Consider the following 14,309-nt stretch of genomic DNA (forward strand, 5'->3'; position numbering starts at 1 on the left):
AAGACTTAGTAGCTCTTTCTGATCTGTAAGTAGCCTTCCATGCATAGCTGCTGAAGTTTGGAACACCTGCAGCTGAAGCAATTTGGAAAAAAGCTATTGGTCTGCATGGAAAAAAATAAAGTGCTGAAGTTCAAAATATTATCAATGATGCTGTGTTGGAGCAGCCTAAAAGATTTGGCTTTTGGTCTATGCCTAGTGCTATCCAAAACAACATATAAAATTCTTTGTAAACGAATTTTAAAAGTGTCTTGTTTATTCAGAAGCAACTGTGTACACTGTTTGTTCAGAGAGTAGACTCCAGTCAATTGCACACCAGCCAACAGCTGATTTCTCCTTAGAAAGAAACATTCCCTAATATAGATCATAGAAGCCAAAGACCAAAGGGACAAAGTGCTAAAGATAAACAGCTCAATCCTCAACTGTTCGAAGGCCTCAATAAAGCCTCTGATTTACAAATTTGGGGTGGGACTCAACTGTTCCCACCTGCAAACTTGTCTCAGATCCTTGGCTCTAATGCGGTGAGGTGCTGGTATGTGGTGTGACCTCCTGTGCCCTTAAGGAGAAAAACACTGGCTTTCTTATGGCCCTAATCAATCAGTTTCTCTGCAGCTTTTCTTTATCATAATTAAGTGAGGAAGAAAGTACTGACTGCTCTCATTTTATTGAGACAGTGAATGGAAAGAGCCTAGAGACACAGCATTGCTGAATATTGAATGGCACTCGAAGGTACTCCTCTGGTCTAACAGACTGAGAGGTGCTTTTAGACTGCAATAGTGGGGGTCTGATTTCAGTAATTTAGTTTGGGTAGCTATAAAAATAGTCTGGTTTTATGCAATGATTTTTTTATCAGTTTCAGCAGTGGCTGGACTGTTAATTAGTGAGGGTGCCAAGATTCAGGTGGCTGTTTTAACCATTTTGAGCATTAATACAGTTCTTACCTATGTCTCTACTGTTCCAATCAAAGATGTGAAAGTGCAACTAACTCTAAGTTTCAGCTCTCCCTCATCCTTTACATTTTTGGCTGTCTTTAATAATGAAATTATGACTTGGTGGAGATGGGGATGTTAGTAAAACCTTAAAAAGCAGTACCAGCTTCTGCAAGCTTGTGTGACCAGTTCTGTGGAAGTTCAGGGCCTAAGCTGACATGTATTTTTCAGACCCCTTTGTCAGTATACCTGCAGATATTTTGTTCTGGCTGAGTGTCTGGCCCGGAGTACTTAAAACAGCTGTGACTCTTGATGCTTCAACTGTAGGTGTAGTGTTAATGGATTATTTGAGACAATAGCCACAACAGAGAAATGGTTTGGCATTTGTTTAAAAATTTACTAATAATATTTTTAGTGGGACTACTTTTTGAATGTATAAAGGTAAATTCTTAGACAAGCACATGCAGGACTGGTGGCTGGAATTTTGCATGTGTGGTGGTTATGGCAATGAATTATCCTGTTGAATAACTGGGCTTTTAAAGCATTATTTAGATATTAGATTGAAATGCACATATTTTATTCACTTTTAGAATCTACATTTAGAGTTTGGGAGATAATGATGTCAACAGTAACAATGGGAAATGTAACTTGTTGCGGCCTTGATGCTACAGTAACTCTCCAATTTATATATGTATGACATCTTCGCCTGTGGAAATGACTAAATATTGTGTTTTAATCCCAGCTGGCAGCTAAACCCCACACAGCCACTTGCTCACTCCCCGCCGGTGGGATGGGGGAGAGAATCAGAAGAGTAAAAGTGAGAAAACTCGTGGGTTGAGATAAAGACAGTTTAATAGGTGAAGCAAAAGCCGTGTGCACAAGCAGAGCAAAACAAGGAATTCATTCCCTCCTTCCCATCAGCAGGCAGGTGTTCAGCCACCCCCCGGAAAGCAGGGCTCCATCACACGTAATGGTTACTTGGGAAGACAAACGCCATCACGCCGAATGTCCCCCCCTTGCTGCTTCTTCCCCCAGCTTTATACGCATGATCACCTTTTACACACAAGTACTTGATCTGTGAAGAACCACATAGGATTGGCATGTTGAAAGCTGACGAGGTGATGAGAGAATATAGTAAGCAGGCAGGTGAATTGAAATAGGTTAGTTATATGGAGGGTGTTTTAGTTTACTTCAGTTCTTGAAGTATAGAGCAATATATCTTTTAAAGATGTTGCACAAAATTACTTGCGAATCCTGTGAACATACAGCTAGCTTCAGGTATTCAAGTTGGATGTCCAGCTTCCTCCTTCTGAAATTCTTATTTTGGAAGTACACCGGTGTACATATGTTATTAAGTTTTGCCTGTAGAGTGGGTGAAATGCATGCACTCACCTTATAGTGAATGAATAAGGGATGCGTTTTAGTTAGTTTCTGCATTTTTTTCTTTTGTTCGTGGTAATTGCTAGTTGCTAAATAGTTAGGTAACTCCTTTTCTATTTTCTGCTGTATTCACGCTTTACCTGTGTGTAGTTTATCCATTTACTCAACACTACACTAAACGCTGTGGAAGAGTTGTGTTGTTGGGAGATTTGTGGCAGAGGCATTTGGGGTTGTTTGGGTTTTGTTTTTTTGTTTTTTTGTTGGTTTTTTTTTTACAAACAGGTTTTAAAAAACAAGTACAATATTTTTGTTTGCAGTGATGTTTGTATATATGCTGTGTAGGTCAGACTGATTTTCATGAAGAAGGTTTGTTCCTCTTGAAAAGAAGTAAATAATAGCCATTATATACAGCCAAGAATCCTTAAGCTTTTGCTGATGGGTTGGAACAGTTGAGTGCTTGGAGTTCTCAAGGAAAGCTGAGCTCTGCTTTGTGAGACAGTTTCTAAACATGTAGTAATAGCTAATACACCTCTCAAAAGGTCAGTGAACACAATAGAGAAAGCTGGGAGAAAAAGTATGTTCCTTTTATGCTCTCTTGTAAAATTTTTTGTTCAAAGATGCACAACAAATGTGGAAAAGCTTGACAACTGTATTTTACATTTTATTATGAAATACAGAACATTCTTCTGCGTTGCATCTCCTCAGCATGTTTGTTTTTATGGAAGTTGTGTTTTACGACAGGTATACAAATCATGTGGAAGCTTTCTCAGTTCTGCTAACAGGCTTATCCCTTACACTGGCAACTGACCTCTTAAGAATGATGTCTAAACAGAATCTTCATATTTAGCTGTTCACGTCACTTGAGTGAAATACTAATGTGTGAAGATGGATGCATGGGACGCACAGTGTTATGATATCAGATGGATTTCATCTCAGGTCTTACAGACCTTGTTAGTGCATCTTTAAATAAATAAATAAATTTCCTTTCCTGTGTGACTCTTGACATCAGTTTTTCTGACTGAGGACTGACACTTCATTCTCTTTATTGTCATATAAATAGAAAATCCAACGAAAGCCTCTGGTGCAGGTGGTTTTCACTGAATGCTGCTTTGCTCCCTCCCCTGCCCTTCCCCCCCCCCCCCCCACCCCCGCCTTGGTTGCATGCAACTGTTTTACAATCTTTACGTAAAAAAGAATAATTAAAGTCGTTTTAACAACAAGCAAAAAGCAAAAGGGAATCTGGCAGGCAAAGGAGAATACATGCTTGTGTGTTTAAACATACTACACACATTACTTGTGCTTCCTGTCCTGTACTCTTTATTAACCCATGTCCAGGCAGTTAGTGCACTACAAGTCTTTAAAATGGCTTTAGTTTTATAATCACTAATTGCAAAGGCCTCCATGCCCCAGATATTTCATTTTCTATTCTTGCTTACAGGTGCACAGACATACTGTAGATTTTCAGAAATGGCCAGTTGCTTGGTGATGGAAATAGAAGACATTTTTTTGGACTCAAACTAATTTTTCAGTATTGCTTTTAAGTAACTTCTTAGTTTCTGGTGTGTTTTCTGTGAATAGAAACATGGAGTATGACATCTGTAATAGTATAAGCGGTGGTGGTTTATGGATGTAAATAGCAAAGTCATGCCTCTTATTGTTGTTGGTGAGAATTTATGATGCTTAGCTACATGCAAATTATTTATCTCCTTCTGCTCCTACCATAGCTTTTGAATCCTAAACTCTTCAGAAAAATATTCTAAACAGGGAAATGATATAGTGCTTATGTGTACTTAAGCTGGAAAAATAAAGTTAGTGCTTTGAGCATTAGGTGATGAAAATGTAATGGGTAGTCAGGAATGCTCTAAGTGCCTAGCCAAAGTTCAGCCTGGAATTCGTAGAGGGCACTTTACGTGATGTTCCTCTTACTGTTTAGAAATGCTATTTGTTAGTGCAAGGTGATCTGTATTGTAGTTTAGTGAGACATCAGAAGTAGTTAATGTGTTGTTTCATTAGCCTTACTGATATCTGTAATGAATGTTTGTATTATTGACAACACAGCTGTTGTCTAGCTGTTAATGCAGCTTTATGCTTGAAAAACAAGTCTTATATTCATATATCTTGCTGCTTTTGAATACTGTGCACTAGTCTGGACAAAGGAAAGACATTTTGAAATGTTGCTGGGTGCAGAGTTGAGCAAAGGTCAGACACAGTGCAGCCAATTGCAGTTGAAACTGTTCCTCCTAACCTGAAAATGCCAACTTCTAGGGAGGCCAATGGTAGTTAAGTCTGTATCTAGGTTTGGCTCTCAATGTCCATGAGCAAAGAAAGAGCTTCCTGCTACTACCGCTTGAAGAACAGAGTCCCCTCAGGGCCTGAACTGAGCCTGATGGTGATTACTTATTGCTACACTTTAGGTGGAAAACTTGATAGAGCTTTTAATACCTAACCTGTCCAAGCATCATTGTACTCAGTGCATGTAGTTTAAATGCCTCAGCTGCGTTTTCCCTGCATTTATCAATACATGCTATTTTTAGTGTGTGAGGGAACATGTACCCTTTTTCATTCACTTCATTCTTGTTAAAAAAAAAAAAAAAAAAGTGAAAGCCCAAAACAACATAACACTCCAAAACAAACTCTTCAGGTACTGGACAGCATGAAGCATTCTCAGTGAAAATACTGTATGACAATGTTAACTTCAGAATTGGCTGTTTCTTCATTATTCTGTGGAGGTAATTGTCAAATGCAGTTTCAAAGTTCTTGAGTACCATGAGGATTCGTTGTTGTCAGATTAGACATGTAATGTATAAATACATGGGATTGTTTGCAAGATCTTATGTCAAGTGCAGATTGCCAGGTTGCTTTGATATTGAGCAAAAAATTCACTGTAACATCATAAAATTTGCTCTCCACAGCATCCAGTTTTTGAAATAATTTCTTTGGCTGCTGGAACCCACTACAACCTCTGCTTTGCAGTGAAGCTTAGTAGTATGCTTTCACATGGCAATCTTCCAGATGAATATTGATTATTTTGAATTATGTATGTTGGGTGATAGTAGACAGTGAAGTTAAAAACACAGCCATAAGGAAGTGCTTGTGTATTGTAATTTTCTGTTCCCCAGCTTCCTGACATGTAGTTTCTTAATTTGGGACTATTCAAATATATTTGATTGCTGTTCTCTGAAAACTGAATTTGTGAGGAAGGTAAAATAAAATTCTAAGTATGCTTATATTTGTGGTTTTTTTTGTGGTTTTTGTTTTGTTTTTGTTTTTTTTGGCTAGTTGTATGACTGCTAAGCACCTCTGGAAAATAAGCCATTGATTATAACAAGATTATCTTACTTCCTAAACAGGTGTCTGGAAAATGGAGAAGACTTTGAACAGAATTCATCCAGTTTCTGATCCAGAAGCAACATATTTTCTACAAGTATCATGGGAAAAAGATTTAGGCACTGGCTTTGGTATATTACTTAGTGATGGTCAATGTGCATGGACTGGGACAGGTAATAATGGAAAGAAAAAAAATGTTTTAAATTATTACTGTTCTTTATTATGATTTTTAAACACTTTCTAAATTGTCACCCACAACTTGTATCAAAAACTTTTTATGAGCATTACCTCTCTCCAGGGATGGAAGAGGTGGTGTTCATGGTCTTCTGGGATGTGTTCAGAGATCTTTCAAATCTGGAAAGATTGCATGCCAAACCTAATACTAATTCATTTAGCATATGGGTATGCAATGTTTTGTTCTTTCTTAAGAATACAATTTCTTGCAATGATGTTGGAGTACTCCTTATGGGTGTTTTCCAGATCCTTGAACAAATGTGTCATGCAAGTTCCATTTGCAAATTATGGTTCATGAAGCATTTAATTACAGATGTTTTTTAAATGTTTTCCTAAAATCTTAATAATTAAAGGTAGCTGTATTTGGTACTCAGATGACTTTTTGAGAAGGAGAAGGGACAAGAAAATATTTTTATCCTGGGCATAAGTTATAAGAAGAAAAAAAAAAAGTGTGTGGGATTTTTTTTCCCACTCAGAAACCTGAATAAGAGGACGGTTCTCTTAATATGTTCATGCTTCTCTCATTCATGCCTGGTGAAAGAAGGAAAGATTTGTGTGTTCCTTTAGAAATGTGTCAAATACTTGATTAAAAGCCCTTCTATCAGTAGCAAAAATATTTCAAAGGGAGGAAAGAATGATACATTTTACAGCATATTGTAGGCAAAAACATTTTCCTGACTCTTGCTGAATTATAAGAAGAGATGTTCATGTAATTCCGTTCTTCCTTCTCCCTGCCCAGTGGACATTGTTTCTTCCCAGTTCCTACATAAGCCAAGCTTTCAAATAGGCTTAAGATACCTCTCTCTCTCTGTTAAAAAATAGTGCTTTGTGTATATAGATGCATGTATACAAACTATATATATGTGTGTGTGTGTGTGTATAGTTCCTATGTATAAAAAGAAGCTTTATCTTCATTAACCTTCTTTTGAATACAATTTTTACCTTTTTTTTCTTTCAGACCTAGGAAACAAGACTAACTTAAAATGTCTACATATGTATTAAATCTGCTCTTCCCTATTCTTTTTAACATTTCAAACACACAATTGATTAGGAGGTTCTCCACAAGACAAATACATATATTCCAATGCTTATTCCCTGTAGTCTGTTATGAAAGGTTTTTCTTTCTTGGTTTGACAATAGGATAGTCAAACTATATATTTTCAAAATAACAAAAAGGATGTTAACATCAATAAATATTTAACTAATTGAGCATAGTAGTTTTTCTGTTTAAAAGCTTTTCTGGTTGTTTTTGTGTGACTAAAATGCCCAGCTTAAAACTCGCAAAAGCTGATTCTTTAAATCTATTATTTTTCTAAGTAAAAGCTATGTTACCATAACTGGTAGAGTATAGAAAAAATACGTAAACACAGTTCTCATTTTGTTAACTTCCTGCATCTGGCAGAATGGCTGGATGATCATTTCCCAAAACAGAGGACCAGTGAAAGCAAGATGACCTCACTCTCTTAAAAGGAAAGAAAGAAACCCACAACAGTTTAGCATGAGCACTGGGTACTCATCCAAAGGAGAGTGCTTCTATTTCTTCTGCAAGAATCTGATTAATTTCTAAGGAATTCCTATTGAATTTGTAGTCCTTTGAATAATTTCATTAGGAGTTGAAGTTCTTGTGCATGAGGCTTTCTTACTGCACAGACCTGTGTTTTCATACACTCAATGCTGGTTTTGATCACTTTTTCTAAGTTATTACATCACGTTTGAGACTGCCCAGATTCTGAATTCAAAACCTGGGAGCAGGGAAAGCAGTGGTCAGAAAATTCTTGCTATGGGAAATCCCTTTCGGGTTTCTCATGCTGTGCATTATTTTGCTTGGCAAGACCTACCAGGAAGTGAATGAGAGTTGCTGATGGAGTTGTCTTTTATGGTTTTTGTATATTTAATGTGATGTTGAAAAGTGTTAGGAGTCCTATTTAAGGAGGAAAAAAAAAAGTAAATCTTGGGGAGGAGGAGAAGCACACAAATATGCAATATGATCTAATGTATTCACTTGGTATTGGGTTAAAGAAGTACAGATATATGTACTTATACATTTCATGTTTCTCTAATGATTGATCAGTTCTGCTAGTTTTATAAGATAAAGGAACAGCAGCATGTACAGGCACCACAGGAGAAAAAAACCTACAGTGCTGTATTACAGTATATTAGTATCTTTGGTTTTTTAGCTCTCTTATTTGCATTAAAAGTTTATCTAATTTTTTCAGTGTTCAAAGCATTGTTCTAGACAAACACTTATTTTTGCAAGTCTTAATGTGTGAGGATTAATGCACAACTGACTTTGACTTAGCAGTTGCTTGCTTGTAGGTCTTTTCATGTTTGCAGTGCTGCATGCTGGCTTTTGCTCTTGTTTATGTCCCTGTATGCCAGCTGCAGATGTCTGGTGCATTGGGAAGGAGGCAGTGATGCAGCATTGCAGCTAAATAGTGTGGCTTTGCATTCGAAGTCTTGTTTGTAGCACAAGTACTAGCTGGCCATGCATGTGGCCCTCTGTCTTAGCCTCTCTCTCTTCATGTATTAGGAAAGGGGTTTACATATTAGAAAAAAGATGGTTGTGATGTCCATGCAGGGAAAAAAGGATTGTTGCACCTTTATCCATTTCTCTCGCTCTCTCTCTGACCTGTGTTCCCTTTCATAAAGATTTTTTTAAACCCCAATTTAGTGAAGAGGGCTGCTGTTTACTTTTTGCTCTGTTTAAATTTGTCTTGTTGGGTTGTAGGAATACATTTGAAAAGCGTAACATGTTCTTCAAATGATGGTACTAAAATATAAATTGTTTGGAATCATTAGTTTATTAGATGTCTGAGAGTATTTCAGTGCCCTAAAGCTCATCAGTATTAGGCTGTATACAAAAACATTTATGTACGATTCTGTATTACATCTCCTGTAATGGACAGCAGAATACAGTTTCCATTTCGGGAGATGTGCTTTTACAAAGAGAGCACATCTTGAGCTTACAAAGCTGGAGGGATGTACAGTTAAAATATGCCACACTTATCCCTGGCCTCTTTTTTCCAACCCCCTCCATTTTTTTTTTTCCCTTCTTTGCAATATAGGTAATGCAACTTCAAATGTAAAGATAGTAGCATGTTCTCCAATCTAGGAATACTGATTATGAAGTTATTTTATTTCTGTTTTTTTCTAATGGATGCTCCACAGCACTCCTATATTCTTTTTAATGTATACTGACATTTCTGCAGTTTCTGACATCTGCTGAATGTTTGTGTTGTTGCAGATCTGGTAGAATGCTATGTATCGTGCCTTGTCCTTTTACTTTGTGTTTAGCTAGTATGAGTGTGACAGGTTTCCTCTTGTACCTTTAAAAGAAGAGGGGAGCAGAGAATACTCAATTTTAAGCATTGTCTCTTAAGGAGAATATTGGGAACTTTGTGACAGACTTCAAACTGCCATAGGCCTGACATTTCACATCTTGGTGTGACAAAGACTGACTTTTTCATATTTATTGAGAGTAATTCCTTTCTTTTTTTTCTCTCCGCGCCGCACTCCCTCCCCCCCCCCCCCCCCGCCATCATAACTCCAAAGCAGTTCGGTTCCCTTGCATCCCTTTGCTTTCTAGCTTTTGAAGGACCTAACATGTTTGAATCTGCCTAGGGAAAAATGCCTTGTGCTAAGGGATAACTAATGTGATTCTGACCCACTAATTTATCCTTTTAACTGAGTGTATCTGCAGACTCAGGTTTTCCACAGAAGGGGGTAGTTTCTCTGTGTATCAACTGTTTGTTTCCTTGCAGTGGTGACATTATCATGCTCTCTCTTGCCACCTGCATCTCCTTTTTCACTCAGCTGTTCACCTATATCTTATAAACAGACTAATAGAGTGGGGTGTTAGTGACTGACCTGCCTTATCAGATTTTGCAGACTTATGGCAATAACTTAAGATAATTAGCGAGGTGGTATTTCTTTTTTGCGTGCACAAATAGTTGATGTATTTGTGAATAGATGATCTAACTGATTATTGTGACCTGTTATTAAAAAAAAAAGGGGGGCACAAAAAAACCAACAAAAAACCCCAGTAACTGCCTCCTCAGTTAAGTCTAAGATCAGTAGAAGTCTACATGTTTTCCATATTTTGAGATGTGTAGAGAGGAGGACTACAAAAGCTGATACTTATGAACAAGGAAGAGCTGGTTGGGTAAGTCAAAGCTGGAGGCAGCCTTTGGCTGCAGTGACTATTGAGTTGGTGGAGTTCAGGATTGTGAGAGGAGGGAACAGAGTAAAAAGCAGGATAACAACCCTAGATTTCAAGAGAGCAGGCTTTGACCTCTTCCAGGATCTCTTTAAAAGAATCCCATGGGATACGATGCTGGAGAGAAGAGGGGTCCAGGAGAGATGGTTGATTTTTAAAGGATCACCTCCTCCAAGCTCAAAAATGGTTCATCTCACGGGAACAAGAAATCAAGCAAAGGTGGCAGGAGGCCTGCATGGATGAACAGGGAGCTCCTGGCTAAACTCAGACATTAAAAGGAAGTGTACAAGAGGTGGAAGCCAGGGGAAGGTGACCAGGGAGGGATATAGAGACAGTGACCAAGCATGCAGGGATGGGGTTAGGAAAGCCAGAACCCATTTGGAATAGCATCTGGCAAGGGATGTGAAGGGCAGCTAGGACTTCTGCTGGCTAATCAGCAGCAAAAGGAAGATGAGGGAGAATGTGGGCCTGCTGCGGAATGGGGCAACAGATTGCCCAGAGAGGATGGGGTGTCTCAGTCCTTGGAGATATTCAAAACCCATTCAAAACATAGTCCTGAGCAACCTTTGTAACTGACCCTTCGTGGCTCAGTAGAGTTGGACTAGACCATCTCCAGAGTTCCAACCTCAACCACTGTGAGTCTGTGAAAATAAGCTATAGTTACTGAAAGTGTAGAATTAACCCAGAAATCCTGAAGTGTGTGAGGATATAACTTCATAGCAAATAATTATACATTTATGACTTTGCTGTATTTTTATATGATGGCTTGATTTGATATGTACTGCCTCCTTTGCAATACGAAGTTAGCTACTGTGTCAAAAACATTGGAGAAAAATGAAGAAATTTAAACAGGCTCATGTTCGATTGAAATGATGTTCTATTTCTATCAGTGTGATTTCAATACATGTACAGCCTTATGTCTCAATATGAAACTACCTTCAAAAGCATTTGTATAGAGAAGAGATATAGTTATTAATAGGGGTTTTAAGTGGGATACTTTAAGTCACTTGCAGTTCTGTGAAGGATGTGTTTTGTGTTTTTGGTTTTTGTTTTTTGTTGGGTTTTTGGTGTGTTTTAGTTTGTTTTGGTTTTGTTTTGTAGTTGTTTTTTTCAGGCTGTCACAAACTAATATCCTTTTGCATATCTTGCTCTCTCAAATGCTAGGTAAATCCTAGAAAGGTCTAAGAGCAAGCAGGGGTAAATGACAATCTAGAGCAGTCTTCCTCAGAAGATTGGTCAGAAGAAAAGGAAACACTTCTTTTAGTCAAGTAAACAATCTAAAATACTGTATTGGTAGGCTACACATTAAAGCCTGCATTACATTATAAACATCCTAACTTAGCTTTAATTTAGAGTCTTTGCTTATGTTTGTCTGTGCAAGAAACTGCACTCCTCATTGAGATCACTATTCTGATTAACATTTGGTCTCTGAAAATGCTAAGAAAACAGTATGTAGAACAAAATGAAAAGGAAGGAAAATAACCAGGGGCCCAGGTGGTAAAATCAAGAACTGTTTCTTGTTACCCCTGGTGAAAGATGAGGAGTCTTGGTAAGCTGCCATTTCAGTTTGAGGGTTAACCAAAAGAAGATTTAGGAAGAAATAAATGATCAGAAACAGACAGGAAAGGCTGTTATGGTTCTTAAAGACAGTACATCTTTATTGGCCTGTTCTGTACCATATTCAACCATTCTTCATCTTCAAAGGAATAGAATAAAATTTTCTTCATACATCTGATGTAACGCAAACTGGAGACACATCCCCCATTTAGTGGTCCTTGAATGTGAACAGTAAACCATGGATTCTTAAGTCCCTAGGTGTAGCTTCATTTTCAATTTGATGGTTTATTTTGTTTTAAGGTTGTAAGTTACAAACTTGGAAAACTGGATCAAGAATGTGTGAGGAGACAGTTGCATCTGTTGTCTTACAGGGTTTAGATTACAGGCTTTCAAGGAGAACTGAGAGGGCACGATAAATCATAGTTAAAACATTCCACTCTTTGTTGTAAGGTTAGTGTTATTCAGAATAACTTTAGGCAAGCAGAATTGTGGACTAGTAGCAATAAACCATTTTCAGACAGGAAAAAAAGGGACAGAACTTAATTCTTATGAAAAACTCAGTATTTCTGCTACATTTCCATTAGTGTCTGGCACACTGATACATGTCAAGGAAACAATAGTTTCCTAATATTTGCCTGTCCCTTAAGGTGTGTGAGTGTGTGTCTGTACGTACATATAAATGTATATACATGTTCACACACATATGAGTATTTATTTTTTACATGTTTCTTTCTGATAGTGTCTGAAGCTGAAATTTCTAGGGAGGCTGCTGACATGGAAATGAATAGAGGAAAGTATGTCGAAGAACTGAAGAAAGCGTTGATAGCTGGAGAAGAATCAGCTGGCAAATATAACTTTGCTATTTCAAGAGATGAAGAAAATATGGAGTGTCACTTTTCCTATGAAAGAAATCTGAAAGATGGCTCTGTAAGTATAGTTGAATGTTTAAATTTGACTGTTAAGCTACAAGAAGGACTTTCTCAGTATGTTTCTGTATTTTATTAGGTTCTTTAAAATCAAATAGACCTGTGGTACATATTTCAGACTGAATGAATATTATGAACTCTGCCACGGCCCAAACTAGAAACAAGTTTGTGGTTTCCTATCAAAACCTGGTATCAATAGAACTATTTCTGTGTTACTTTCTTAAATGCTACTGAGTAAGAGTATTGCTTCTCTATTTAAGTTTTGGATCACTGTAGTGATAGGACGAGGGGTAATGGATTTAAACTGGAAGAGGGTAGATTTAAACTAGATATTAGGAAGAAATTTTTTACTGTGAGGATGGTGAGACACTGGAACAGGTTGCCCAGAGAAGTTGTGGATGCCCCATCCCTGGAAGTGTTCAAGGCCAGGTTGGATGGAGCTTTGAGCAACCTGTTCTAGTAGAAAATGTCCCTGCCCATGGCAGGGGGGTTGGAGCTAGGTGATCTTTTAAGATCCCTTCCAACCCAAACCATTCTATGGTTCTATGATTTTGGTTCTTTTAAGCGGGGTATGCCTACATGTTGGAGCTGCAGTTCAGTAGTAAGCTGATACCTTCCGTAAGCTGTAACTTTGTTTTTAATTCCTAACTTGGGAAGCATGCTTCTCTTTTGAAATTCCAGCCCCCAATGCATTTCTGCTTCGCTTGTTTCTTCTTTCTTCTCTCTCTATACTCACCTAAATACAGAAAAATATTAAAATTTAAGTAAGATTGTTTTGAAATGCTAAAACCTGCTTTTAAAATGAGCTTTTCTAATGCTTTAAGTATTTTGGCAGCTAACACTAAAACTGTTTCCTGCTTGGAAATGCATTAAGTTACAACTGGGAATGTGGTTCCATGTTGGTTTCTTAGCTGCAAAAGAAAGGACCCTGCTAAAGCAAGAAAGAAACCAGTAGCACCTGTATCTGTAGACACTTTTAGCTATTTCAGGTTGTGGTCTGGTGTTAAATCTTTTCTGGGGAAGAAGCTAATTTAAGGTAATCCTCCTTGCTTATACTCTTTTTTTTCCTTCCCCCCAAAAATTAGTGCTCTGCCTTTCCCAAGGTTTGTCACAGCTTTCGTTGTGCCAGGATAGCAGTTGGGCTGACTGACCACTGAGCCACATTAGTGAAATAATTTGGGTTTAAAAAGCACTGACTTAAAATTGCATTTATCCAGTTCACGGCACAGTTCTGCAATCAGTTTCACTAGCGTTCTAGCATTATTAAGGGGAAGAAAATCGTGGGGAGAGAATGGAGACAAGACTGCAGATAGAGAAGAGCAGGAATGTCTTGGCCAGATCTTTTTTTTTTTTTTTTTCCTGGGGAAAAAAATCTGGCATGGAGTTGTGTCTGGGAGCAAAGTGTCTAGGGATTGTCTTACCTGCTTTCTTTTAAAAGATTTCTTCTTGAGACCATTGGAACATGCTTTGCTTCTCATTTGGTTAATTTTGGCAGGGATCCTCTTTTAAGAAACTAGCAGAGGTGTCCGGCTTTTAAAAAAAAAAAACAAACCAAAACAAAGAAACTACCTTCTCTGGGATGTGTCTGTTGGAAGTGAAAGGTGAAAATACTTTTTTTTCCTCTAAATTGAAAATAGGCAAAGAATGCAGTATAGGTATTGGTCACAAACCTCGAATGGGAACGTGTGTATATTTCACATATGCATATCTCTTAGATGAGATGAGAAAAAACTGACTTTAAAT

General features: G+C 37.7%; 1 protein-coding gene across 2 annotated transcripts in view; it reads left to right on the top strand.

Annotated features, from left to right (window-relative positions):
- XRCC4 (X-ray repair cross complementing 4) overlaps window positions 1–14,309 on the top strand; it is a 189,974-nt gene that overhangs the window by 13,399 nt on the left and 162,266 nt on the right. Inside the window, exons 1-3 of one of the 2 annotated variants that reach the window (XM_087761547.1) lie at window positions 4,975–5,035; window positions 5,657–5,806; window positions 12,380–12,567. In XM_087761547.1, the coding sequence (XP_087617673.1) occupies window positions 4,987–5,035; window positions 5,657–5,806; window positions 12,380–12,567 (387 nt within the window). In that variant the 5' untranslated portion in view covers window positions 4,975–4,986. Of the gene's footprint in view, window positions 1–4,974; window positions 5,036–5,656; window positions 5,807–12,379; window positions 12,568–14,309 lie in introns of those variants that run through there. The other variant, XM_087761546.1, reaches the window with a different exon arrangement.

The sequence above is a fragment of the Nipponia nippon genome, unplaced genomic scaffold (genome assembly GCF_047370975.1).
Source record: "Nipponia nippon isolate SJK-2023a ecotype South Korea unplaced genomic scaffold, ASM4737097v1 scaffold_24, whole genome shotgun sequence".
Taxonomy (NCBI): domain Eukaryota; kingdom Metazoa; phylum Chordata; class Aves; order Pelecaniformes; family Threskiornithidae; genus Nipponia; species Nipponia nippon.